The sequence below is a fragment of the Protomyctophum bolini genome, assembly GCF_963924005.1.
Source record: "Protomyctophum bolini genome assembly, chromosome: 17".
NCBI lineage: Eukaryota > Metazoa > Chordata > Actinopteri > Myctophiformes > Myctophidae > Protomyctophum > Protomyctophum bolini.
In genome coordinates, this window is record NC_137878.1 from 18,964,969 (window position 1) to 18,990,476 (window position 25,508).

General features: G+C 42.6%; 1 protein-coding gene across 1 annotated transcript; it reads right to left on the reverse strand.

Annotated features, from left to right (window-relative positions):
• Window positions 1-6,438: 6,438 nt before the first annotated feature.
• trim46b (tripartite motif containing 46b) lies at window positions 6,439-24,334 on the reverse strand. The gene is made up of 12 exons (XM_080786987.1): window positions 24,302-24,334; window positions 19,312-19,558; window positions 17,321-17,477; window positions 16,447-16,645; window positions 15,617-15,763; window positions 15,220-15,315; window positions 13,115-13,368; window positions 11,947-12,068; window positions 10,656-10,994; window positions 8,602-8,831; window positions 8,220-8,287; window positions 6,439-7,543 (listed from the first exon to the last, which is right to left on the reverse strand). The coding sequence occupies exons 1-12, from the start codon at window positions 24,323-24,325 to the stop codon at window positions 7,093-7,095; spliced, it is 2,334 nt and encodes a 777-aa protein (XP_080643113.1). The 5' UTR covers window positions 24,326-24,334; the 3' UTR covers window positions 6,439-7,092.
• Between the last annotated feature and the right edge of the window lie 1,174 nt (window positions 24,335-25,508).

Sequence of the window (25,508 nt, forward strand, 5' to 3'; positions counted from 1 at the left end):
ACTTACCAAATGCCATTTCCATGCCTAGATTCTGTGGAAATAATAACATCCTAGTCGTTATGTGTTATACGCAGAGCGTGAAGACAAATACCCAGCGTTACATCAGCCTTAAAGGGTTACACCCTGAGGCTGGCGACTAGGCCTGTTTAATATAGCCTAGTTTGATAAATCCATTATGGGGAGGAGGTCCACATGTTCCTAAAGACCCACTTGAGGTTTACCAAAATTATTAGATTTTTATGTTTTCAAATTTGCTATCGGCTTCAGTGGTTTCAGAATGAAATTCAGTTTAACGGGTCAGTCAGGGTCAGTAGGGAATAAATTATTTATTATAAAAGATCAAGAATTGTTGATTCTTCATGATTTGGGTCAAAAAGGAAACATCTTATAGTCATAGAGCTAATGACTAAGATGAGCTAATGATTTAAATAATAATGATTTAGTTTTAGATAATCTTTTTTATGGAACCTTGAGAGAGGCCTGATTCTTCATATAAAAGCAGATGCTACAAATGCTACACAGAATAATATAATAGAAATATATTTTATTCTTATTACAAAGTGCTTTATATAAAAAGAAAAATCCAAAGAACAGAAAGGCGCCCCAATAGAATCTTCAGCTTGCAAAACTACTTCAAAGTACAACCTGCACTTTCAAGTTACGCCCACTACAGTAGGCAGTAGTTATGACATCAGCACAAACGACAGGTATCATAACTATTGACATTGGTCACAGACAGTATTGCTACTGAATGTTGAATGAACCAAAACAAGCGTTCCCCAAAACTGCTTGCTTGGGAATCGCTCACGCACTGATATGAAACCAATGTACTGTATTTATGGTTCAGGAACCAACATCGACATTCAACGTATCTGTGGGTTGCATTGCATAAATGTATAATGCCAAGGTTTTTCCACTGTTGAATTCATTATGTGGGGCATATGTTATCATGTTTTATTACGACAATAAAACACAAACACATAAAAGCTAATAACTATTATATCATCTCGTTCTGACTACTCATGTGGTTCTGTGTGATTTTGACAACTTAAGCTATCCCCCTTTTACACTTAAGCTATCCCCCTCTCTTGCATTCTGCTGCAGACAGATGTCTTAATCACTTACAGTAAGCCCTATATTTGTTAGCCGGAGTACCCCAATGTTCACCCCCAGAATATGGACACTAGGGTTCATGTGGTTAAATAAACAACAAGACAGAGGAGTCTATGAGCCTCACAGCGGCCCAGTGTCTGTGCTGCTCATTGCACACAATCGGACCAAAGTGCTTTGAACTGACTGACATGATTACAATCGACCTCATGATCTCTCTAGTGGGGCTGAAAATGAAACAAAATTGTATATAAGGAGTTATTAATGGCAGAATTGGGGGGCCAGTGGTGGTGGTGGGGTGGGGTCACATAAAGGTGCACCCATTTTCAACCTTGTCTTGATATCTAACCCCAAACTTGTTTGGCCATGCACCCCCTGTTACCTCCCGACCTAGCTGACGCAACCCCCCACATGGAAATCAAAATTGCATAAGCTATATAGATACATACATTTCCTATTTATCCACATATATGCACATATATGAACCTGGATATGGCATATATATGCAGCATGGGCTATATTCTGCATATACTTGCCATATTTGCATAATATGTTAATATAAAATCAAACCATAGCACCACCATTAGCCTTTTCATCGCGCACCACCTAGAAGGCGCTCGCGCACCACAACTAATGATCATTATTGGATGGCACCATTTCTGTCTAATCACTTTCTGTTCCGAAATCTGCCTACAATCTCATCGATAGGCAGGTTTGGGCATTTCGATCAACTCAAGATTTCAAACTGGGTTTATCAGGGGGGAGGGTGCCGATGGGCTAGTGGTTTAGGAGCATACCACATACATATAGGCTCTAATGCTGTCAGGCTGACAGCAAGTCGTGAGTTTGATTCTTGAGCCAGACAACCGTTTCTGTGTGTCAATCCCTGTCTCTCTCCCTGTTTCCTGTCACCCTCTACTGTACTACTGTATATCTCATTGTGGTACAAAGTGACTCGCTGTGTGCTTGTGCTATTTTTGAATAGCCAAAGCAAAAATCTAAAACACAGCTTTTAATGGGTTAAGCATCCTAAGAAAGTTAGTTTCTATTAGCTTGTCATTGGTAGGCAGGTTTCTGAATTGTCCATGGCCCACCAATGAGACACAGAGTGAATAGATGGAAATCTTATAATGAGCATTAGTGAGGACCAATTATATAAAGATTAGGTTTAAAATGGATGAAGTGCTCCTTGAAATCAATAGGGTTCACCCCGCAAGCTGCCTATATATTATTAGATTATGCGCATCTTGTGTGCAAATAGAAATGTTGGCCCAAGGGTGGTGCTATCGTAAAAGCCATGGGGTCACCTAAATCACTTCTCCAGGGGACATTATGGTACATAAATTTCACAGCAATTCAGCCAGGAGCTACTGGAGATACTGGATGTTGTTTCAGCTCAAGGTAGTGGACAAACAGATGCTGCCATCTGGAAAGCAAACATTGTCCAAAGGACCAAACATTGTCGCCCCCCCTTACCCCAAGAGAGAGATTTGGGAGTTATGGAGTTCAGGCAGGACTACAGATGCAGTTTTACCCTCAGTGCCTTTGTACGTATGCAGCTAATTGTTATGCAACCATAACCTAATAGAAATACATTTTCATTGCATAATATAGACAATACCTCATTAGGCAGAGGAAATGAAGTGCACTACACAAATCCAATACAAAACGGATATACCACTGGAGTGTAAATGCTAAAGGGAATTAGCCCTGTGGTTCCCCCTTCACGGCTTCAGTGCACTGGGTTACAGTATGTGGCCATATGGACGCCGTCTAGCATTACTGTCACCTCTCATTTATTATAGTGAGGGAAGATGGCCCCGCTATGCCTCCTCAAATCCTCTTAGCCAACATTTAGTTGATTGATTTTTTCCCCTCTTCCTCCATTCAGCTTATCAATGCGATAAAAGCCGGGGAGATGTATGTTATTAATGCTGCTCAGTCTCATGGGCGGAGGGATAGATGAGCGCGAGTAAACGTAAATGTTTCAGCGGTGGCTATATCCAGGAGAATAAGGTTAGGCCAACTTTATTGAATTCAAACTTTGAGGAAAACGGATAACGGAAATGAAAAATGGGAATGGGAGGCATCGCCATTGGCCTTTATCCAACAAAAGATCATCTTTGTTACATAGGCCTATACAGACTAGATGGATTGGTATGAAAAGCATTGCAGTTATTGCATTGTGTAATTGATTTAGTGACACAACCATACATTTTGCATTCACTTATTTATTTGTTTATGTATTCATTTATTTTCAACCGCACCTGCTTAATTGTAGCTGCGGGTCTCCATCACACACAACCACGGTAATGGCTTTGAATCAATGGAGATCTTTTAAACAGGTTTCTCATACAGACAAATGTATTCCACTGTAGGCTACAGCCAGTCTTCAGAGTGGGCTTCAAAAAACTAATTGCGGCCTTCAGTGTGCGGTGTAGTGCCCTGTTTTCCGTTGTTGTTTTTAAGGCTAGCAGACAGACCCTTCAACTGTGGGCTTGACATGAGCCCTCCAGATGGTGCAGAACAGTACAGATTGTATATGGTCCAGACTGCATCATAAGTTCAAATGACTCCCCTCAACTCAACCCCACCCTGCCCCTAGAACCACTCCGTTTTTTTCTCTCGCGCTCTGAACTACGCTAAATGATGATCGTGGAGATTATGCATTTGTAATTCCTGCCAGGTCTTTAAGAGAATGCCCATGCTGTGTGCTTAATACTCAGCAGAGGGATTACACAGACCATACATGTGGTGTTGTGGCTGCATACCTCCAGTCAGACTAAACCCAATCTGTTACAGATTTGGGTTAAAGAGGAGAGGTGCAGGAGAAGCTTGGAGGAAGAAGAGAGAGCGAAGGAGACAGACACAGAGATAAAGAGATAAAGAGGGAGGTGGACAGAAGGGAGGACGGCGAGAGAGAATGAGAGTTTGATATAGAGACGGATAGAAAGAGGGGAAGAGGCCGGGATAGATTGAGGGAGGGATAGAGAGAGTGAAACAGCCATAGATGGAGTGATGGAAATAGAGAAAAGGCGAGGAGGGCTAAGTGAGACGGAGGAGTAGAAGCATGAGAGGGAGAGATCAGATGGAGAGATGGAGAAAGAAGGGAGTAAAAGCCAGAGCGAGGGATAGAAAGAGAGACAGGAGGAGAGAAGGAGCCTAGCTGGAAGTCAGAGAGGGGTAGAGGTGGATGCAAGAGAAAGACGGGGAAGTGGAGAAACACAGAGAGAGATGGACAGTGTTGAGAATGGAGGGGAGGAAAGTGGGGTTTACAATACATTCATACCATACGTATATACAGTATGGTATGAATACAATATGTAAACTCTAGTCTGTATCACAGGGGATCACAGTTAAAGCTAGTGGCGGCAGAGAGTATTATTTTAAATATATTTCAAAAGAACCGGGGCCGCGTCAAGGCTATGGGCTTTATTATTTTTTACTAAATCCCCCCCCCCCCCCCCCCACATTTTTTTATCTTCCCTTCTTGGCAGAGGCAGCTCTAAACCGCCCCATGGTTTCCTATTGAATATGGGTCCAATTAAACACATATGTCGGATTTTCAATATCGAAGCTCGTAAAGAGTATACTGTAGTGATTTACATTACGTCTACGTAAGGAATGCAAAGCACCCACACATGTAAGGTGTTAATGCCCTATCGCAAGCAGATGTCTGTCATTATGCTCCGTGGGCACCTCTCTCTCGCTCACAAGGTGTTCATTTTTGTTTAGCAAGAATTCCGTTGCCAGACGGCTGGTTCGTGATGTGTGTTCAAAAACGATATAATTTCATTTCATTCAGTCTCAGAGTGACTGCAATATTTTTCCATATAAATTTGTCAGTCCTACCAACAGAGGGCACACGTTTCTCATTAGTACTTTAGAAATCTATGTCAAGCAAGCCCATGGGTAATAACTTTGGGCTAAACAAGGCTTTGTGTAGAGTTCATGAACTTGTATGACCTGGTTATGGTTATCTGTGTTTGTTGTCTCAAGGGCCCTGCTCTTACCTTCATACTGTATGTCATGGATAAGTGGTGCCCGTTGAGCACTATACAAATGTATTTTCATATTTACATTTTAGGTGGTTTTGCTGATACACTTATCCAGAGAAGTGTCTGAGCTGTTGTAAGGACATAACCTTGTCATTCGTCACCACACTTACACTCAATACAACCAGCCTAACTGGGAATTTGGCAGGACTCAAAGCCATATGTGTTGAATTCGTTGACTTGACATGTATGGGCTGCATGGTTACTTTATTATTGGCTTAAGTGACTGCAGTAGTGCAGGTTGTGGCCAGGGAGGCTGCTGTGGCAGCATATTAGTAACCTGGCACAGTCATATAGGCTACTACAAGGTTATCCAATATTAATTAATCAATACTTCTAAACCATGGCATGACAGTCCCTGCCAGCACAAACTGTCTGGATGTATGTCAGGCTGTCCCTGCCTTGTCATCAGATGACAGGATAACTAGTTTCAACATGTTTAATTATAACTTCAAAGGGTTTTGGAGTAAATGTTCATTTAAGCAGTCAATGCTAACACAGCATAGTTTTTATGGAAATGGCTACAACATGACTGTAATGTCAATGGTGAGGAGAGATTTCTGGTGACTTATGTTAGTTTGCTGCCTCCAAGTGGTGAAACTCAGTACTGAATCTCACTGTTACAAATGTAATGCTGCTTATCACAATGTTTAAGCATATTGTTAGTTGTTACATAAACTCAGCAGTAACAACGACAAAACAAATACATGTTTTCATAAGGTAATCAATCTGTATTTATTCAGCCTTATTTTCTCGTGTTTTAATGAGTTTTGCTTTGCAAACATTCTGCCAGCAGGTGAAGTTTACATGGGCTTAAATCTGCTTATCATTTCCTAAGAAGCGCAGCTCATTAACTTACAATCAAGCCAGGTTAAGCTAATCAAAAATATCCCTTGAGTCAAAACAATTTTACCATCAGGCAATAAATCAATGTGGTTATCAGTCAGCACCACATAAGCACGCACACATGCATGTACTCTCTCGCACGCGCACGTACGCACTACACACACACACACACACACACACACACACACACACACACACACACACACACACTCATAGTATTCATATACTTAGGATACAATTCATAAACGGATCCCATCTGAAGCCAGTGATTAGCTGTGTAGCAGAGGTATAATTGGAGCTTCTAATTACAGTATTGCCTCTTCGTTGCTCTCTACCTCTAATCTACCACTCAATCACAACAGCATTTACATCCCACAAAACAAAAATAATAACTTTGGTTGGGGTTTTAATGAATGGATGGATGAATGGAACATTCCACCAACCGTCAAGACATTTCAGCAACTGTGTGGTTGAAAGAGTAAGCATTGAGCAACACATATACTGTTGAATAGATTAAGCAGAATGGGTGAACATCTGAACAGTGATATAACAGGGACAAAGTACAAATCAAGGAATATTGGGATGTTCAATATATCAGACAGTTGGTTGACTATAGTATTCACTATACTGATTGTGAATTGCGGATCCAGTCGAAAGCCTGTTGAGAACCATTGTTCTATAACATAAAACACTCACAAAGGCCCAAAGCAGGACAGGGACATATAGAGATTTTAAGGACATATGACATATATCACTCTGCAGTATTTACATAAGCATTATTTACTATAAATGTATACAGTATAGCGCAGCTACAAGTGCAAGCATTAAATATATAATTATAAAGGTAAGTGTACCAGCCCCTACTTAAGCAATTCATTAACTTCTGCAAAAATGGCATGTAACAAAAAATGTAAGAAACTTAATTACAATTGCATATATCCCGCAATAGAAATGTTTCCTTGTACAAATGAAATACAAAACAAAATCGCTGAGGTGTCTATAACGTTCTCTTGCGCTGAGTAAATAGTTCACAATTACCTTTTACATTCCATTATGACTTTATCATTTCAAAAAAACTCCTTCAGTTGTTATTCAGATTGTTGCCGCGGGGTTGGATGGTCACCCTTCTGACCGGGGTCTGATCCGCATTGCGATTGGCCACCAGCTCCTGCAGCTGCAGGGCTCCGCCGCCAATGAAACAGAACGCCGGGCACACAGGACCGGAGCAATCCACGTACCCCTCCCACAGGGGGCGGAGAGAGTGGGCGTCGTAGAAGGTGACACGTCCCTTCTCAAAGTCAAGGGACACCCCAAGCCGCGGCGGGAGGGGGTAGGTGAGCCCCGTGGGTGAGGAGGGGTGGTTGCCATTGGTGAGGGGGTCCCGGCCGCTGTTCCCGTGGTGGTGGTGGTGGTGGTGGTTGGTGTGTTGTGGCAGGTAGATCTTTCCCATGCCCATGGTCAGGAAGCAGAAAGGGGGAGCGGAGTCCAGCCCGTCCTCCGCCCCGCTGTCGTGACCACTGTCTGGGTCATAGCTGTAGAAGAGATACAGTACAGTACAGTCAGAGGATGTGGATAGCACACACCGTTTTCAATTCAGAGGGCCTCATTGGCGTAGTATACGCGTAGATCAAAACATCAACTTTGCAATAAATCTAACAAATGTACCTCATGTTTGCTGCTTACTTGAGTGTGCTGACTGATGTAATAATATAGAAATAAACAAATGTGTAGTCTGCACTCAGTCTTGCATTCAGAGTGCTCATTACTTTGGTTTATTTCGTAATAAACATTACATTTTTAATACAGCATGACTTTTTCTCTCCTCAGTTTACTCTCTCCTTCCCTACTCTCTGCCTCCCTCTACAATTAAAATATTATGTTTCAAAACACACACACCTGCACATGATGCTAACGTTCTTAAATACCATGTACATATCTTCTTTCACATATGGTATATATGCTATCCGTATATATATTTGTACTTGTTCTGTTTAACCTGTCTTCTATCTCTCTCTCTTTGCTCTCTCTACTCCTATCTACCCCTCTCTTCTCACGCAATACTGGAGCGTGAGAGAAAAATGGAATTTCACCCACTGCTTTACACCAGCAAGCTGTGATTTCAATCCTCTGCCTCCTTCCTGCTCTACTTATTTCTTCTACTTGATCCCTGGCCTCATGCATTTGACTTCTCTTTTCCTGGCTTCTCACCGTGGACTGGCCATGTCCTGCGGCAGGTGGAACCACTCCTGTAGTTTAGACTCCAAACCAACTCCCACCTGTTAAATGGATAGAATCAGTGGTAGAAGAAGTATTGTACTGGAGTAAGAATATTTGCCTCTGAGATGTAGTGGAGTAGAAAATAACATACGCAAGTAATGTAAAATTAGGCTAGCAAAATGTTTACTTAAGTAGGCTATAGTACTTGTGGAAATGTACTTTCCAGTGCATACTTTCCACCACTGGACAGAATGAACAGAAACAGAAGATGAAGTGTAAAGCTCTGTGAAGGCAAACCTTCAAACAACAGATGGAATGTTAGTTATACAACCGCCATATTGCTCTGCACCGTTATTCATGGTTGCACACTTGCCTTGACCAGGTAAGACCCCGGCTCTACTGAGCATGCCCAGTAGTGCCGACCCTGGGTGATGGCCACGTCCCCTACCAGGAGGTCAGAGGTCAGGTGACAGGAAGTGAGGGCGTTGTCGGCGGCCTGCAGCAGGGAGAGGCCGGGCACACTGCGGGCACAGCGCTGCTCTTTGCTAACCACCAGCCTGTCTGCGTGTAGGCCCCAGCGAGAGTCCAGGTAGAAGTTCAACACTGGGAGAGGAGCAGAGACGCCCAGGAAGGGTGGCAGGAGGGGGTGAGGGAGGGGGAAGAAGGGAGAAAAAGAGGGAGAGCGGAGGAGGAGGAGGAGGAGAAGAGGAAATGATAGAGGAACAACAAGGGGGAGAGGTGCAGTCAAAAACGAGGTCAGGGATTAAGAAAGGAATGGAGACAGAGATTTCTTGGTGGATAAGAGCCAGTAAAGGTATTCAAAGTAAAGGTATTCAAAGTCAGAGTAGTGAAAACAAAGCCAAGTACAGGAAAGCTGCAGAGGAGGAGGACAGGGAGTCGGAGAATGAGGAGCAGACATGCACCTCCTCCTCGGAGTGGTGGGGAGGGGGTGAGCTCAACACTGCAAGAGGAGGAGAAACCGCACATTGATCTATATATCGACCTCTGGGGGAGTTCAAAGCAAAAAGGTATCCGGTAGAAGCTTCGGTGGAACAGATAGTTTTTTTTTTGCCTCCCCCTCACACAAGGTGCAGTTCCACCCAGACCACTTAGTCTTAGAGGTAGGAACATCCCAGGGGAACAGCCAGGAGCACACACACACCACTTCCACACACCGCTCAGTCAGGACACGACCACACAGCCATTAGGGGCCTGCGGTTCTGTGTTCGATCCGTATTGTTAAGCCTTGCGTCTTAACAATCTGCACTGGCACTTTGGCAGATCTCACTGTGGGGGAAGGTACTGTACTGGCAGGGGCGGAGAGGTGTCTGGGTGTGTACGGTAGATGGGAGGGAGGATACAGGAATGCTTGGCATGACCACACAGAAAGAGGAAGAGATCATTGCGAAGAAGGCAGGAAACAGAACCTTTTTTTCCCCTTTAATACCAACTCCAGTGGCTGGAAAATTCCCTCCCTCCTGTCTGACTGATCATTTTTACAGCATTTACTAAATGATGTCTGGTTACCTGCCAAATTAGCTGATAAAATTTTAAAGTTGTGCTGGTGCTGTTTCATTGCAAATCAAAACTGCTACATGAATAGGGAATTAATGGTTACCGTAGATTCATTAGGCCTTAAATTCCCATAAAAGTCTAAAGATGTGATTGCCTGTATGAGTCACGAAGAAAGATTGTCCTTCTAAAAAATAATTAGCCAGATGGCTGGTGTTTATTTCCCACCCTTTGTGCAGTAGGATGACTGGGGTAGATCAGGGATTGGAAAAATATAACTTTTCGTGCACATTCTTTCTTACGTTGGGAAGGATGCATGTCGTTTGGCTGTGTGAGAGCAGAGCAGCAGAGGATGAAGTGTAGAGCTGTGATGTCATGACGGCAAGAAAGACGAGGACAAGTAGATGGGAAGAAGCTAGATGTTTAGAGAATGGAAACGAATGGTAATGAGTGGGTAGAGGAGAGAATGAGAGGAGAGAGATGGAAAAGGAACATGGGAATGGATAGAAAAAAAGAGAATGATTGTTAAGCATCTCACTATGAAAACCATATTATATCATGGCTGATATGAGTATATGAGAGTCATTGCAAAGGTGCGTATGGGTCTTAAATGATGAGTAACTTTGCATGTGCAAGTAATGGGATATTTTGATGTTTGCATGAACTTATTTATCTGACTAGCTAAACTTATGACTTGGCTTTAATGTGAATTAGAAAGTAACTTGATGCTTGTTTCAACTGGAAATTTAAAAGAAAAATCTGAGGCTTTTAATCAGTTGCATAATTCAAGAAATGAGCACTGTTAATGGAGTCAGTAGTGAAGGTGTACAGTCGGTAAATGCATAACGATTTAATATTGTCCGTCACTCGTGACATCTTATCAGTCAATAGACAATGAGGTTTGTATATTCTCACCTGGTGCAGGTGGGGTGTGTAGGTACACTTCCTCGCTGTAATCTCCGTAGCCAGCCTTATTGCAGCCCCTAACCCTCAGCACGTACACACTGTCCATCTCCAGCCTGTCAATCACTGAACTGGTCCCGTTCACTTCATCCAATCGCTGCCAGCCCCAGCGGGCTGCAGCCAATCCGCCTCTGACCCCACCCCTTGACCCTCCCCCAGGCACCACCCCCCGGCGACGGTACTCCACTGAAAAGTGCCAGGCTGGGGGAGAATCCTGAGGCAGTCGCCAGCACAGGAAGAGCTGGTCGTAGGCCAGTGTACGTTGGGTGTCGATCACTGGGGCCTGGGGGGCTAGAGGAGAAGAAATAAGATGGAGTTGTGGTTCTGCAGGGTGGCATAGTGGTTAGAGCTGGGCAATTAACCGAAAATATATCAAAACCGATATTTAGTGTGGAGTTTGCATGTTCTCCCCGTGTCCCCTAGGGTAGGCTAACCTGACGCTGCCAGAAGAGGGCGGTATTGCGGAAACATATTCCCCAACACAACACTCATCTGGGATCTCTGACAGAGTTGAGCCCTGAGTCAGATCTGTTTCGTACCGACCAATCAGCGTGAGCTAAAGGCGGGATGCGGATGTGACGGTATATAGACACGTCGATATGATTGGTTGTGTTTGCACGCCCACACGGTGATAGACAGACGCTCCCATCCAATCATCTACCATGTATCTTGAAAAAAAGGAACAGCCCCGTCATCGAATTTGCATCCGCGATCCCAGATCCAAATAAGCTGTGAAACAAATTTGTGTAGCAAGCTTTTTGGATCTGGCAGCGTCAGGTTAAGGGTAGGCACCCTCACAAAAAACATGCAGTAATCCTGGTCTCTAAACTGCCTCCCCCTGGCCAGCCGGGGCACCTGATGGAGGGGAAAGGAACTGGTTGGAATAATGTGTTCCTTTCACATGCTATGTCTAACCGGTAAAACTCCTCCCTGTCAGGTGAGAAGAAGTGTAGCAAAGAAATGGTGTTACAAAAATCGTGGGATAAACATTTAAGTAAAAAATGAATAAATATTTAGAACCAATAACCGGCTTATAACCGATTAATGAAGAAGCAAGTTTATTTTTTGTTTGTTTTGTTAAATATAAAAGATTACACAAAAACATTCCAATAGATTTTTATAATTGACTAAATAGATTAGTTTGAGCTCTTTTCTGTATACTCTATTGTATAGTGGTGTGTAGAAATTGCGTGACCACCTACACTGCCAAATGTTCCCCTAAAATCGACCTCCTCTCTCCCACCTTTAATGAAGTGCAGCTCTGTGAGCAGCTTGAGTTCTTTGGAGACATCCAGCTGGAAGTGTCTGAAGGAAGGATCAGCAGCCAGGGCGAAACACTGGATGTTCTCTATGGACTTATTTAACCTGGGATGGTGAAGGTAGAGGAGACAGGGCCAAATGGGGAAATGAGAGCAGATGGAAAATGGAGCATACTGTAGAGATTATAGGGCAGGTACATGACAGGAAAATATCAGAAAAAATGTTTTGGTGTCCATGCGTTCTTCATTATCATTATTTGGCACTTCATTCTGCAGAAGGTATGGACGACCCAAAAATAGCGCTACATTGCAGTGTGCAGACTGACTAATTCACAGTTTTGCATCATAAAATAAAAAAGAGTTAATCTGTTCATAGATTACACAAAACGTCTGTATTTCTCAATTAATTTCGTATTCAACAGTCTAGTCCCACATTGTGTCCATTTAACTTAAAAACAATGTTCAGGAATTTAGCAGACGCTCTTATTCAAGTGTAGAGTAAATAGCATGAGCCCTAGGCAACAAATGACAGGGTAAATACTGTAATGGAGGGCAAAGAAGTAAGCTAACCTAACAGTCATCAGTTATCCAATGAAGATTATGTAAAGGGACACTTCACTCTTTTTGCTAAAGAATATATGTTGATGACGTTTAGAAGCTTTAGAACACTTTCATGGGGGTCTTTATGTATGTAATATGTGCTTTTAGATATTTTAGATTGTGGCAGTGAGCCCGGTGTCTCTGATGTCATGGACACTGGGCTCACTTCCTTCCTGGACTACATGTTGTCTCAGTAAGACAGCTCTCACCCTATCCACAAGGAGGAGCAGTGCACCAAAGAATTATGGGAATTGTAGTCCAGGAAGGTAGTGAGACCAGTGTCCATGGCATCAGAGACTGTGCTCACTGCTACAATCTAAAATAGCTAAAACCACATATTACACACATAAAGACCACCAGGAAAGTGTTCTAAAGCTTCTAAATGTCATTAACATATATTTATTTGCAAAAAGGGTGAAGTGTCCCTTATGTAACACATAATGGAACTCATAACAAATAAAGTTAATAATGCAATAAAAGAAAAGTATAGGGTACAAGAATTCTGACGAAAGGAAAACAATGATACTGTCCAGGTAGGCTTGCACCCCAGACCTGTTGTGAGTCTGGCGGGCCGCCTGTACAAAGGCGGGCGCGTCCGTTTCTTTCAACATCTCCTGAGTGTACATCATGAGGCCCGCGTGCTCCATCATGCTCCTCCTCTCTACCACCTGGGCGGCCAGCGCCTCTCCTCGCTTCTGACGCGTTGCCTCCAGGCTCTGTGTCAGAGAGGCGTGGCGTTCGGCAAGGGCGGCCGTTAGGTCCCTGACACTCTGAGCCAGCTGTTCTCTGGCGGCTATGCTGTTCACCTGCAGGTGACAAATAAGGACATCTAATGGTTAGAGCAGTGGTTTCCATGGCGAAAATATCGACGGTGCAACCGGTGCAATGCACAGCTGTAGACTATTCTGTCACATTCCGTCGCGCTAATGAAACACTAGATGGGATTATTATGTCATGTCAGCAGTATCAGAAGATGTAACGCAGGTAAAGTAATCTGTCACTCTGCAAGTTTAATTAAAGTTTTTTCCATCTGTCCAAAGTAATTTCTGATAGCCTGCAGCTGCAGCCCTGCAGATACACAGATACAGATTGATTGAAGGTGAAACATGCAAATTGATTGAATATTTTACTATCGCTTAGGTACAGTTCAAAGACGCATTTGGTACAATGAAGCGCGACGCATCATATCACATCGCATCAGCACCACTGTAGAGGCCCCACCACAGGCACCGCTCTAGTATTATATAATTTAGCAATATTACATGAGAGTGTGTGCTTATACAATTGGCTGAAGTATAGTGCATCCATTTCTGTAAGTGTAGAAACATTGTGAAATTGTGAAAATTATAACATAGTATTTATGTGAATGGATAGCTTACCCAGAATACTAAGCTTGTAAATAGAAATGTACCAATGTTGCATCCTACGGAGTGTGAGGGATGACCAGTTGGCCAAGCTATACAGAAAACAGTGATGTGTCCTGTATTTGAAAATTCGAATGAAACGCAAAGCCAAATGATACAAGGGCCCGAGTTTAGCCAAGGTGGATGAACAGGCAATGATATAAACAGTACTGACTTGTTATTATTAGCTCAGTAGTAAAAGTGTCAGCACTTGTGCAGGGGACCTGGATTTGAATCCAGGGGAGGACATGAAGGTCATAGAGTGCAGCTTTAATGTTATACTATGAATCAAATCTGAGTTGACAATTATTTGGGTGCCCAATTGCTATATCCTCAGGTTTGGAATTGTCCTGTGATTGTATAATTGTAAATGTTTGCCACATGCACTCTTGGAAGTGAGCTTGAAGAAGGTATTGGATTAGTGCCAGTGGCAATTATTAGTAATCTCAGAAAAACTGAAAGTACATTCCTTGAATCAGAAGTCCACATACTGACAGACACTAACAAACACAATGTCCGCGTCTGTAGTATTTGTACAGTATGAACATTTACAGCTGTGTGTGTGTGTGTGTGTGTGTGTGTGTGTGTGTGTGTGTGTGTGTGTGTGTGTGTGTGTGTGTGTGTGTGTGTGTGTGTGTGTGTGTGTGTGTGTGTGTGTGTGTGTGTGTGTGTGTGTGTGTGTGTGTGTGTGTGTGTGTGTGTGTGTGTGTGTGTGTGTGTGTGTGTGTGTGTGTGTGTGTGTGTGTGTGTGTGTGTGTGTGTGTGTGTGTGTGTGTGTGTGTGTGTGTGTGTGTGTGTGCGTGCGTGCGTGCAGTAGATCATCTAGGGCTAGGCACATCAGTAAATAAACAGATTTACCAATATAATCTGATCTATTTTGTGTGGGATTGGGTTTACATCAACAGATAATATTTAGTTTGTGTTGACTTGAGACCCATAATTCAAACATGCCTGTTAAATAAAGTGTGTTTTACAGCTATGCTAATGTCTAGCGACAGCAGCACTTACAACTAATATTTCCCGGCAGCCTGGCAACAGTGGTGAGTGATGTCAAAGCTTCAACCTTCAAATTTATTTCCGTTCCAACCAAAATAGATTTTGGATCAGGAAAGACTAATTGAACAGAGTTTGGCTACCTGCCAATGTAGCCATTCAAATTGACAGAATGGACACAGCCATTTTTTCCCCCACTAGCTGACTGGTAGTGTTAACATTGTGATCTACAGTAGTATGTTTGACAGCTGTATTACTCACCTCGGTCTGAGTTATGGCAGACTCCAGCTGGGTGATCTGAGTTAAAACTGTGTCCTGGTTGGCCAATATGTAGTTCATCTCCTTTGTAATCTTCTCCTGTCAAACCAACAGATGAAAGCCAAATTGATACCAAACAGATGTAATCCTAATGCATAGCGTTATATATATATATATAACTATACCTTACTTTATTTTACAATAATATACTATACTGTCAGTACAATGCATTACTATAATTTACTACAGTAAATTGTTCTAGGTTGGTAAAAAACACTGTGCAAAGTGTGCATCTATTTTTTATTCCCTTGAAAATCTGTGTCATCACATCAGTGACAGTGAGTCACTAATTCACTAATATATTATGCACACTGCATGCTTTTTAAGGAAAGGTTCTGACCTTGAGGGCCTGGTAAGCATGGGCAACTGGTAGGATCTTGTGGCCAGCATGGACACGGCGCAGCTTGCAAAGCGAGCACAGCAGCCGCTGACAAGACCTACAGTAGAACTGAAGCTTCTCCTGGTCATGTTCTGGGCAAGTCAGAACCTGGGGAGAGGATTTTTGATTATTAGTAGGGTGTATATACTGTATATATCAAATAGCATAGGATTCTGTAATACAGTTGGTTTCCATAGATTCTTTGCAAATGTGTTTTTGCATTCCAGGGTTGTTTCAGAATTGCATCTTAAAGCACTTTTAAATACAGCTGTTGTGCTTGCCTGTTTGTTTCTCTGTGACCACGATTTTTAATTGATGTCTGGCATCTTACATTACTTATTGACTTTGAGTTACTCTTGCATTATTGTTTGTAAAGCATTTCTTGAAAATTGCTGTATCAAAACGTATGAGTCTAAAACCCCTCTAGTGGCCCCTAGAGGCCGTGTTGCTCCCTACGCCCACCTGCATCAAATTAGTTTAAACAGACATCCTTGTCTTGTTAGAAGAGCACAGGGATAAGAATTAAAACAAAAAGGCCAGAGGGTGGCACTAGAGAAAAGGTCCTGTGGTCACTCAAATGATTAGGGTTCATTGTCCAGGGACCACAAAAGTGCTCAGCTAGTTTCATGGCAATCCAGCCAGTAATTTTCAAGATGCGTTGTTTTGTACCGAAGTGCACGGAAATTGCCATAATTAGAACCCTGCCACTATAAGTTATAATTAACATTGACCATGAATGTATCTATGTATCTGGCCATTACAGCCATAACCAGACCATATATGCTGCTCACCTTGGGTCTAAAGTTGAGAGTGGGCTGGACATGTTCATGTTGAGCCCGTGGCGTGCCCCAGGGGTGGTAAAGCTTAAAGCACTCGTTGCAGAAGCTAGCCCTGCAGTCGGCACAGCCCTTAGTGGCCTCCAGAGTCTGCGGAGGCTTACAGAACTGACACATCACAGCCACACTGCCCAAGCTCACTGTGTGTCTGTACCTGTAGAGAAAGAGGGAAATGGAGAGAGTGGGGGAGGGTACACTACATTGTGTGCGTGTGTGTGTGTGTGTGTGTGTGTGTGTGTGTGTACTGCTATTTCTGAAAAATGTCCTTCCATTTCCTGAAAAGGAACGGTTTTCTACAGACAATTTGAAATGACAGATATAGTATATATACAATATACAAATTGCAGAAGAGCTACAATAGTGTCCAAACACCAGGGGGCCGATAACTGAGCGTAAGCATGAAGAGCATTAAAATGGGAGCCAGCAGCAGCACAATGCTGTCAGACTGCAACCCAGTGGAAGTTGCAGAGTAGGCTACGCCGCCGGAGTCACAATGCAGTGTGAGCCCTACTACTGCATTCCTCCAGCAGCTCAGACCCTGCTGATTAAAAGCAGTCAGCATTTAGAGCACATTCCGTCACCTGCTGCTTCATTGAAATGTGACCTCTAGCATCTTGGGCACTGAAGGGCCATAACGCAGCATGCACAGTTTCATATGCATCTGCAAAATGCAGATGATTAGTCTGTGTGTGTGTGTGTGTGTGTGTGTGTGTGTGTGTGTGTGTGTGTGTGTGTGTGTGTGTGTGTGTGTGTGTGTGTGTGTGTGTGTGTGTGTGTGTGTGTGTGTGTGTGTGTGTGTGTGTGTGTGTGTGTGTGTGTGTAAGGCTACCTCTCGACTATGCGCTCCAGGGTAAGGTTGCGTAAGCACTCAGTCAGGCCCTTCTCTCCCAGCTCCACATCTCGGCCACAGGGGATGCAAGGAAACATCATCATCGGGATGGGCGGGCCTTCCTTACGCCTTCGCGCCGGATACGTACCGTATCCACCTTGACAACAGGCGGGAGGGGGGGGGGGGGGGTAGATGTGAGAAGAGAGACAGAGAATGATAAGAGAGGGACATATCTAATAGTTTTTTTGTATTTTAAAACTTAGTTTGCCTTTAAAAGAAATAATTGTCAAATCGCTTTTTCTTTTTTTTGTCTACCTAGGCTATTTGGGAATATACCATCTTTCAATCTGGTGCAAGACACGCCCTGTCTACACAGTAAATCCTGAGTGTTCATTTAACTCTGAGAGTGTAGTGTACAAATGTAACCCGTAATGGTACATTTGGTGATATTTGGTGAAGTGTTACTGTTATCCTAGTCACTATATGAACACTTTATTTATTTACGTAATTTGGATTCGAATTAATTTAGACTAAGACCTGACCTCTACCTAAATGACAACAAATTCAAATGTCATTGAACAAGGACAGTGTTTAGCTAATGTTGGAACAATCCATTTCAAAATGAGATATTCACTTTGTGCAAAAAAAGGTACTTCCTTTTCTTTATCATCACAGTAAAGGAAGATGATGGGTTAACGTTAGAAACGTGAGTCAGGGCTCCCTAGTGAGTGCACATTATTGTCATGGTGACCTGGATTTGAATCTGGTGCAGGCCTTTGCATGTCACCCTCTGTCTATGCTGCCACACCCTGTCTCTCTGCACTGTCTAAGAAAGCAGAAATACCTCGAAATTAAGCTTGTCAGTGATCTTTTGACTTTTTTTTTAAATTTTAATTAGGAGGATAGGATCACCTGAGTTTTAAATATGAAAAGGTTTTTGTTAATTGAACGGACAATGTTTTAGAAGACAATTTCCGGGCCATGGCTTAATAACATGTGTGCTGTTACCGGTATGTTACCTACTAAAGGCTCAGATACAAATTGAAATCAATTATAAAAATATACATTTTATATATAAAATATATAATTAACAAACAATATACAGGTATAATGGCTTCCTTACGTTATTGCAATTCCCCACACTAATTATCCCCTGGAATACAGAAATACAATTAAGTGTTTGTAAAGCTAAAACATTTAAATTATTTGAAAAAATCACACCCGTGTGAACCGAGTGGTGCAACGCCCCTCTCCCCCCCCCCCCCCCCCCCTCCTCTCTCTCTCTCTCTCTCTCTCTCTCTCTCTCATTAGTAGGCAACAGTGCAGCACTGTCTCTCTCTCTCTGTTTCTGCATGGCACAACAGCGCCCCTACTGGTAATCATACTGGTGCTCATACATAGGTGAACACATACATACCGGTAGGTGAACACATAGGTGTACACGGACATTGCTGGTTGTAGGAGTGGTTGCACCACTCAAAAAGATATGCAGATGAATATAATATATAGCCAAAACTCATCATTGTTTTTTCCACAGTGCTTCCTTTTCCATTTATGGTAAATATCTCAAGCTTTCTGCATGTTGCATTGTCTGTATTTGTCTAAATATGTTCAAAAGCATTAACATAATATTGTTCAGATAGATGCTCTGTGGCGACTTGGGCTAGTGGACTAGCATATGAGGCTCTGACCGTAGTACACCATAGAAGAAATATATCATTCAAACCAAGAAGCAGTCTCTAAAAGTGCTTTGTCCTACATAGATTCAATGACCTACTATAATTTGAAACCAATTATTTAATTAGAAATTTAGCCGATGTGCAAGAACCACGCACCACACGCCGCGTTGCGTTGTGAGCTTAATTGTAGATTGGCTATTTTCTCCAGTCCACGTACGACTAAGTATATAGGTCTAAATTGGTTAAATGAAATTTCTGTCATTTTGGAGAAGAAGAAGTTCTCTAACTAATCCATACCTGCTCGTAGGACACGGTCAATGGGCCTCTGCTCAGCTTTGGGAGCGGGCCTACGTGCCTGGCGTGGTGAACGTGTGTTGGGGGTGGAGGCCGGTGAGTTGGGCTCTGGCGGAAGTTCTGGCGGCGGGTAGCCACTTGCCACCAGGACTTCCGAGGCGCACATGAGGCAGACACTGTGTTGGCATGGCAGGACCACTGGCTGTTTGACTATCTCCTTGCACACCGGGCAGTGAAGCTCACGCTCCATGCTCTTCATATTAGACTGGGAAAGACAGAAGTGAAGAAGGGACATTAACATGTAGAGATGAACAGATATGAATGAATGAATACTATAGCTTATTTTGGTACGTTACAGTTACATGTTAAAATACAGTTGTGTTTGCATAATCAGGGGTGGCACCGAAAAGGTGTAGGCTGAAGCCAAAGCTTATTTTTAAGAGTAACATTAGTTACTGACAAAACAAAACAAAAACAGAGTAAAAAGAAAACAAAAACAGAAACAGAGAAGAAAAAAAAACTTAAAAAAAATATATATATAACATTGTTTTACAAAATGTAATAATATACAGTGAGTCCTTATTTACAAAGTCTCTTATTTTGTATAATATAGCTATTGTTTACTATCTATTATTACACCCAATAATTTATTTTCATATACTCGTTCAATGTCATTTATTGTTAATTTAACTGAATTATCTATTATTTTATTACTAAAGATCATGTATTTAGTTTTGCTAAGGTTCAGTGATAATTTGTTGTCTTTGTGAATAACTATGGGCATGTAGTAAACAAAGTATTTGTATCACCCAGTATTCACTGAGCTCATCCATCCTCGGGCACGGCTGTTGGCTTGGATGGATATCCTAGGTCTTAACTATGCCAACAACACATGCTGTGCTGATAATCTATATACTTTTAGAAGGGAAAATATAAGCATGGCACATGTAAAATGGATAAGCATCAGAGAGACGAACAATATCAATCAAGAATCTCAAAGGTATGATTTTGAGATCTAAAAATACTTTGGAGTAAGCAATGATTGGAAGAAGAGAAGCAGGAGTGTGACCACATGAAGAGCTGACAGAAGAGTCTACATAAATATTTATTTCAGAAGGCCAGTAAGGGGTCGCATCCCCCCATTAAATATAGATAAATAGCGTACATTAATTATTGAATCACTGCAGTCAGTGGATTTGTGTGCTGAAGTCACATCTTCTTATGTGAAACTCTTTGCATAGTGGCCACACATGGTTACTTCTGTGTGAATCATATAAGTAAATCAGAAATTCTTCAATTATACTTTCGACTCAAAGTCCCTTTTTCATTCCTTTTTTTTATGCTTCAGAGCAGGGGTCATCAATGTGTCCATATGCGGACAAATGTGTCCTTAATAAACATTATCTTGAGGCTAAACATGGTCCACCCTCATCTCTGCACTTTGTAGGGGTTGAACAAGTTACCACCACCAGAGGGGGTAACCTTCCCAAATTGCTATCTCAGATTCATGAACTCAACACCATGCAACCACAGGGCCTAAATGATGACTTTGCCTACATTCAGTTCCTGTCTGCCTAATCTGTTTAAGGTTTCTGTGTGTTCTGATTTCCTGATGTAGTTTTCTGTGCCCTTAGACATTTATATTTTTATATAAACTGTGATGCTATGTAAGGACCTCCCCCCTACACAGGTGGGGATGATCAAATCTTGGCTTTAAAAGAGGGACCTACATCCCCGGTATCACTTTTGAATCTACTCTGAAGAAGGCTACTGCCGAAACGTGTCTATCAGCCTTCTCAGATAAACATGAGGAATTGCATCTGAGCCAGTTATTTTGGAGTGCTGCTTTTTCCACTTAGTTGATTTATGAGTTATTTTCAAAGCTGAGCACCCACTGCCTTAACCAAGGGCAGTTTCCAGAGGAAGCGCACCTGCTTTTCTTTCTTTACTTGGTCTTGTCCGTGGCAAAGTTTAGATTTTCTTTTTTACACACCATTGTAATGTTCTTATTTTGATCATGAGACCCAATTACTGAATGTCAAGTCTTTCTTTTCTTCAGGATGTTTGACACTGATTTACTATGAAACAATGGCATATTAAGGGCCTCCCACACCGTCTGTGTCCGACGCGCGCTGACGCCTCGCCTGACGCTCCGATACGCCACTGTTCTATTTGCCGCGTCGCTGCACACCCGGTGTGTGTTGGGCTTTAGAAGTCCAATATTAGGCTACTTGTGGTTCTCAAATGTTTTATTTGCAAGGACACACTTATAACCCCCTTAACTCTGAGAATGTACAATGGGTCCATTTTGTTCCATTTGAACACTCAGAGTTACATACCTGTTATGGTCAAAGCAAGCATGGCAATGACCCTGCTTCAAGATATATCAATTACAGAACTCATTGGTAACACAATACACACAGAGACACTGAACAGAGATGTACACTGTTCACTGACACTGATGAAGACTGACAGCAGACCATACGCATGTATTTGGCTTGGAATTGTTATTGGTCGATTCCCTTTCTCACTGCACTTTATAGTTTATACTATGTCATCATGTTTTCATTTGGATTGCATCGCGTATATTTAAATTTATCTTCAGCTTTATGTAAAGACCTTTATAACTATTATTTTACGTAAATAGTTTATAAATTATACATTATGTTGTTTAAATATATTGTTATTATGGGATAAACAGGAATGTGTCTTTACTCTTTATTCAACTGAAAGACAGATTCTGTCTGGTTTCACCAATGTGGTCAGAAGAACACCTGGTTCAGTATCTTGCCTTTATAGGCCAAGACACACTCAATGTCATCAATGTTGTATGCTAGATCGAAAGGTGTGAGTTAGGCCATAGGCTTCCATTACAAGGATAAAGTGTTTCCATGACTAGCTGCATACTGTTACAGTTAACTTATTATTGTTATTATTGTTTGCTCTGTCTCTCTCTACCTCTCTCTCTCTCTCTCTCTCACTCTCACTCTCTCTCTCTCTCTTGATCAACCGGTCAAGGCAGATGGCAGCTCACCTAGAGGCAGGTTCCGTTCAAGTTTTCTTTTAGCTATCGCCATGGGCATGCACAATTGCACATGGGAGAATTGTAGGAAGTGTATGGTTTTTACCTGCTCTACACGTAATGTGTCATGATATAACTTGTTGTTGTGTTGTTGTTGTTGTTGTTGTGATTTGGTGCTATATTGAATGAAGTAGACTTGACTTTCACAGCGATGCACGTATCCCCTTGACCCCTGTCCACTAGTGGGATGCTCTCTAGCAGCACTGCTACTTCATTGAGATGAGTAACTCAACGAGAATAATCCCATTCTCCAATGCTATAGAATGCTTGCTAGACATATGTCATTGATTGTTGGTAGATACTAGATAGCCATTTATCACATCTCAGTGTGATGTTTAGAAAATAAATATTTGTTAATTTGCTGATGTTCTGCTGTTGATAGAGTAAGGTCCAATTGTTAAAACACCTTGAGGGCCCGGGCCTATTTAATCCATTAATATAATGTGCCCATCGTCAGCAAGTGCCTCTAGGCTGTAGAGCGATGCGATCAGTTTTCATAGCACTAATTTGCTCGGGCACATGACCGTGCACTTGAACTTGACTGTGATTTACGTCATGGGCCCCGATGGTGTTAATGGTGCGTAGACTAGTACACACTACACAGTGCTTTAACTTTAGGCCTCCTGTAGGTGGATGGGTCGATTTCAATGTAACACCTTTGATGAGAGGTGGCCACTTCGTAGTTCGTACCCTATTGGTAAACCACTGACCTCTTTCCTCAATGCAAGGTTTCTATATAGCCTATATCTGCTTTTTTCTGTGATTTCTTCTCCCCCAGAATAGGGATGCTAGGGTTCAAGTGGCATGAGCATCTGGCCAGGAATGGTGACTTGGACATATTTATGATGTATGCATATATCTGATGCTTTGTCTTAGTAAACTTCTTCTAATCTAGACTAAACATTTCACCTGTGTGCAGTGGTATGTTACATAAACGTCATCAAGCTGCCTCTGAAGGTGTCTAGTGTCATGTTAGAGATAACGTATATAAAGATGGTTTCCTTTTGTGGCAACCTTGGCACAGGGCCACTGTGGAAACATCTAAATGTGTTGACCTGTGCAGCTGTTACAAAGTCACCAGCAGCATCACAGCTACATCACTGACACATTGAGTTACCTTAAAAAACAGGGCAGCATTGACTGGCTGGGCCACTCTACTGCAGAAGAGAGCTGTGATTCTAACTCTATAACGTGATGCAACACAGCAAGCGTAATCTAAAATCTGCAGTGTAAAGTCTTATCAGCTTTCCCAGAATTTTCTAAAACACAAAACATATAGACATGCACAAACACCCTATACGCACGCACGCACACGCGCGCACACACACACACACACACACACACGCACACGCACACACTATAGCAAATTTAAATCAGCTGGATTACACAGGAAAGCACTTAGACACTTGGAGCTGAACACTGTGATGCAGAGGGGGCAAGTCAAAGTGACCATGCAGAGAATGACCTTCTGAGGACTTATACGAATCACTGCCTGCCTATTCAAAATAACTATCAGGCTGAATTCAATATCAATGTAGCCGGCTACATATAGCAACTCAGGACCGAAGTCACTGTCATGGTCCCAGCTGCATGCATGCAGGACAAGGCCATTATGAATAAGCACACTTATTACTTAGGCGATGTCATCAATCCATTTTAATATTTAATCCATATTAAACCCATAACTTGTTTCTTAACTCACTCACCCTCATCCTTTCTGTCATCATTTTCCAAATGTGGCCTAATAGGCTATCTCACTCCAGTATCCAGGACTTATTTCAGTCTCATTAAGCACATTCCATCACGTCCAAGCCCTATAGGAGCTCGCGCGCGGTACCCATGCGGGATAATGGGACCTCTGTTGCTGTGCAAGTTACTGTGGCCTGCATGACAAAAAGAACACGCGTTGCGGCAGCGCATCCTTACCTTCACCTGGAGCCTAGGCGCCATGACAGTGGACTAGCGTTCATTCCCAGCATAAAGGACGAGGGGGGGGGGGGTGGAGGAGACGCGCTACATCTGGACAACTGTCACTGTGTGCCGTGTGTGGGTGTGTGTGTGTGTGTGTGTGTGTGTGCGTGTGTGTGTGTGTGTGTGTGGGGACTGTGTGAGTGTGAGACAGTCTGTGACTGGGTCGGGAAAATAAAACTGTATAGCCTATAGCTTTGATGTCGGGACTGAAAACGTATTGATGCGTACGTATAACGTGCGTATAGGCTAATTATTTATTCCCCACGTTGTGGTGTGTGCTGTGCTCTGCAGTAGTAGCTACTATGCTATGGCTACAGCTACACAGCGCAGCGTAGATATAGAGGTTCCAAACGGTGCTAGGCTACACATAGCCTAAGCCTCTGCACATCGCGTACTGACTTGAGATCTGCAGAATTCGGAATTCCCATCACCGTTTATGGATTTGAAATGTTCACACCTCTATACAAACTGTAGTCTAAGCTACAGCATAAATGTCGTTATTGCGACAAATTCTACGGGCCGCGCCAGCGTGGATGTAGGCGACTTGTTCTGTTAGCAGCCTGTCTACGTGTGCCTGCATCTCGTCTCCATGGAAACGAGCAGGCAGGCCCGCAATCTCATCCCATCATCCCCAAGCCATCCTAAAAAAAGCGTGGCTATAATACAGAAACAGAATCACGCATGCAATCGCATGCATTAGCCTACAGATAGATGTCACACAAACAAGACACGTAGGCTATAGGATAAATGCTGTTGCTGGTTTATAGTTCAATTAGCCTATAGTTCAATGTATGCTGTTATAGCCTAACATGAAATAGACTGCCTATCCCATTCTAATGCCCACCAGTGCCACCACCTTCTCAACCAATTAACGCATGTTGTTGGCTATAGACCACGTTGTAGCTCCCATACAATTAACTAATGTCATATGGAGCTATACCTGCCGCCTATAAACCTATGCCAGAGTTCTTAAAAATACACTATTCTGGTGTGGTAGGCTACACATTTGAAATGGATAATATGGATTGAAGTGTAAGTATAGCCTACCTACTGTACATGTAAAGAAGCTGTTGCTACAGTAAACTGAATTAGGCACAATCTCTGGGAATGTGTATACTTTCATTATGGGCCGTGGTTTAGGCCCAGAAAATGGTGAAATAGG

Excerpts from the sequence above, each read along its gene's own strand:
- trim46b (XM_080786987.1), bottom strand. The coding sequence starts at position 24,325 with ATGGCGCCTAGGCTCCAGGTGAAG. Across the intron at positions 15,764-16,446 it reads CTCTCAACTTTAGACCCAAG|GTTCTGACTTGCCCAGAACA; the intron begins GTGAGCAGCATA and ends TCCTCTCCCCAG. Across the intron at positions 8,832-10,655 it reads ACACACCCCACCTGCACCAG|TGTTGAACTTCTACCTGGAC; the intron begins GTGAGAATATAC and ends CTCCTCTCCCAG.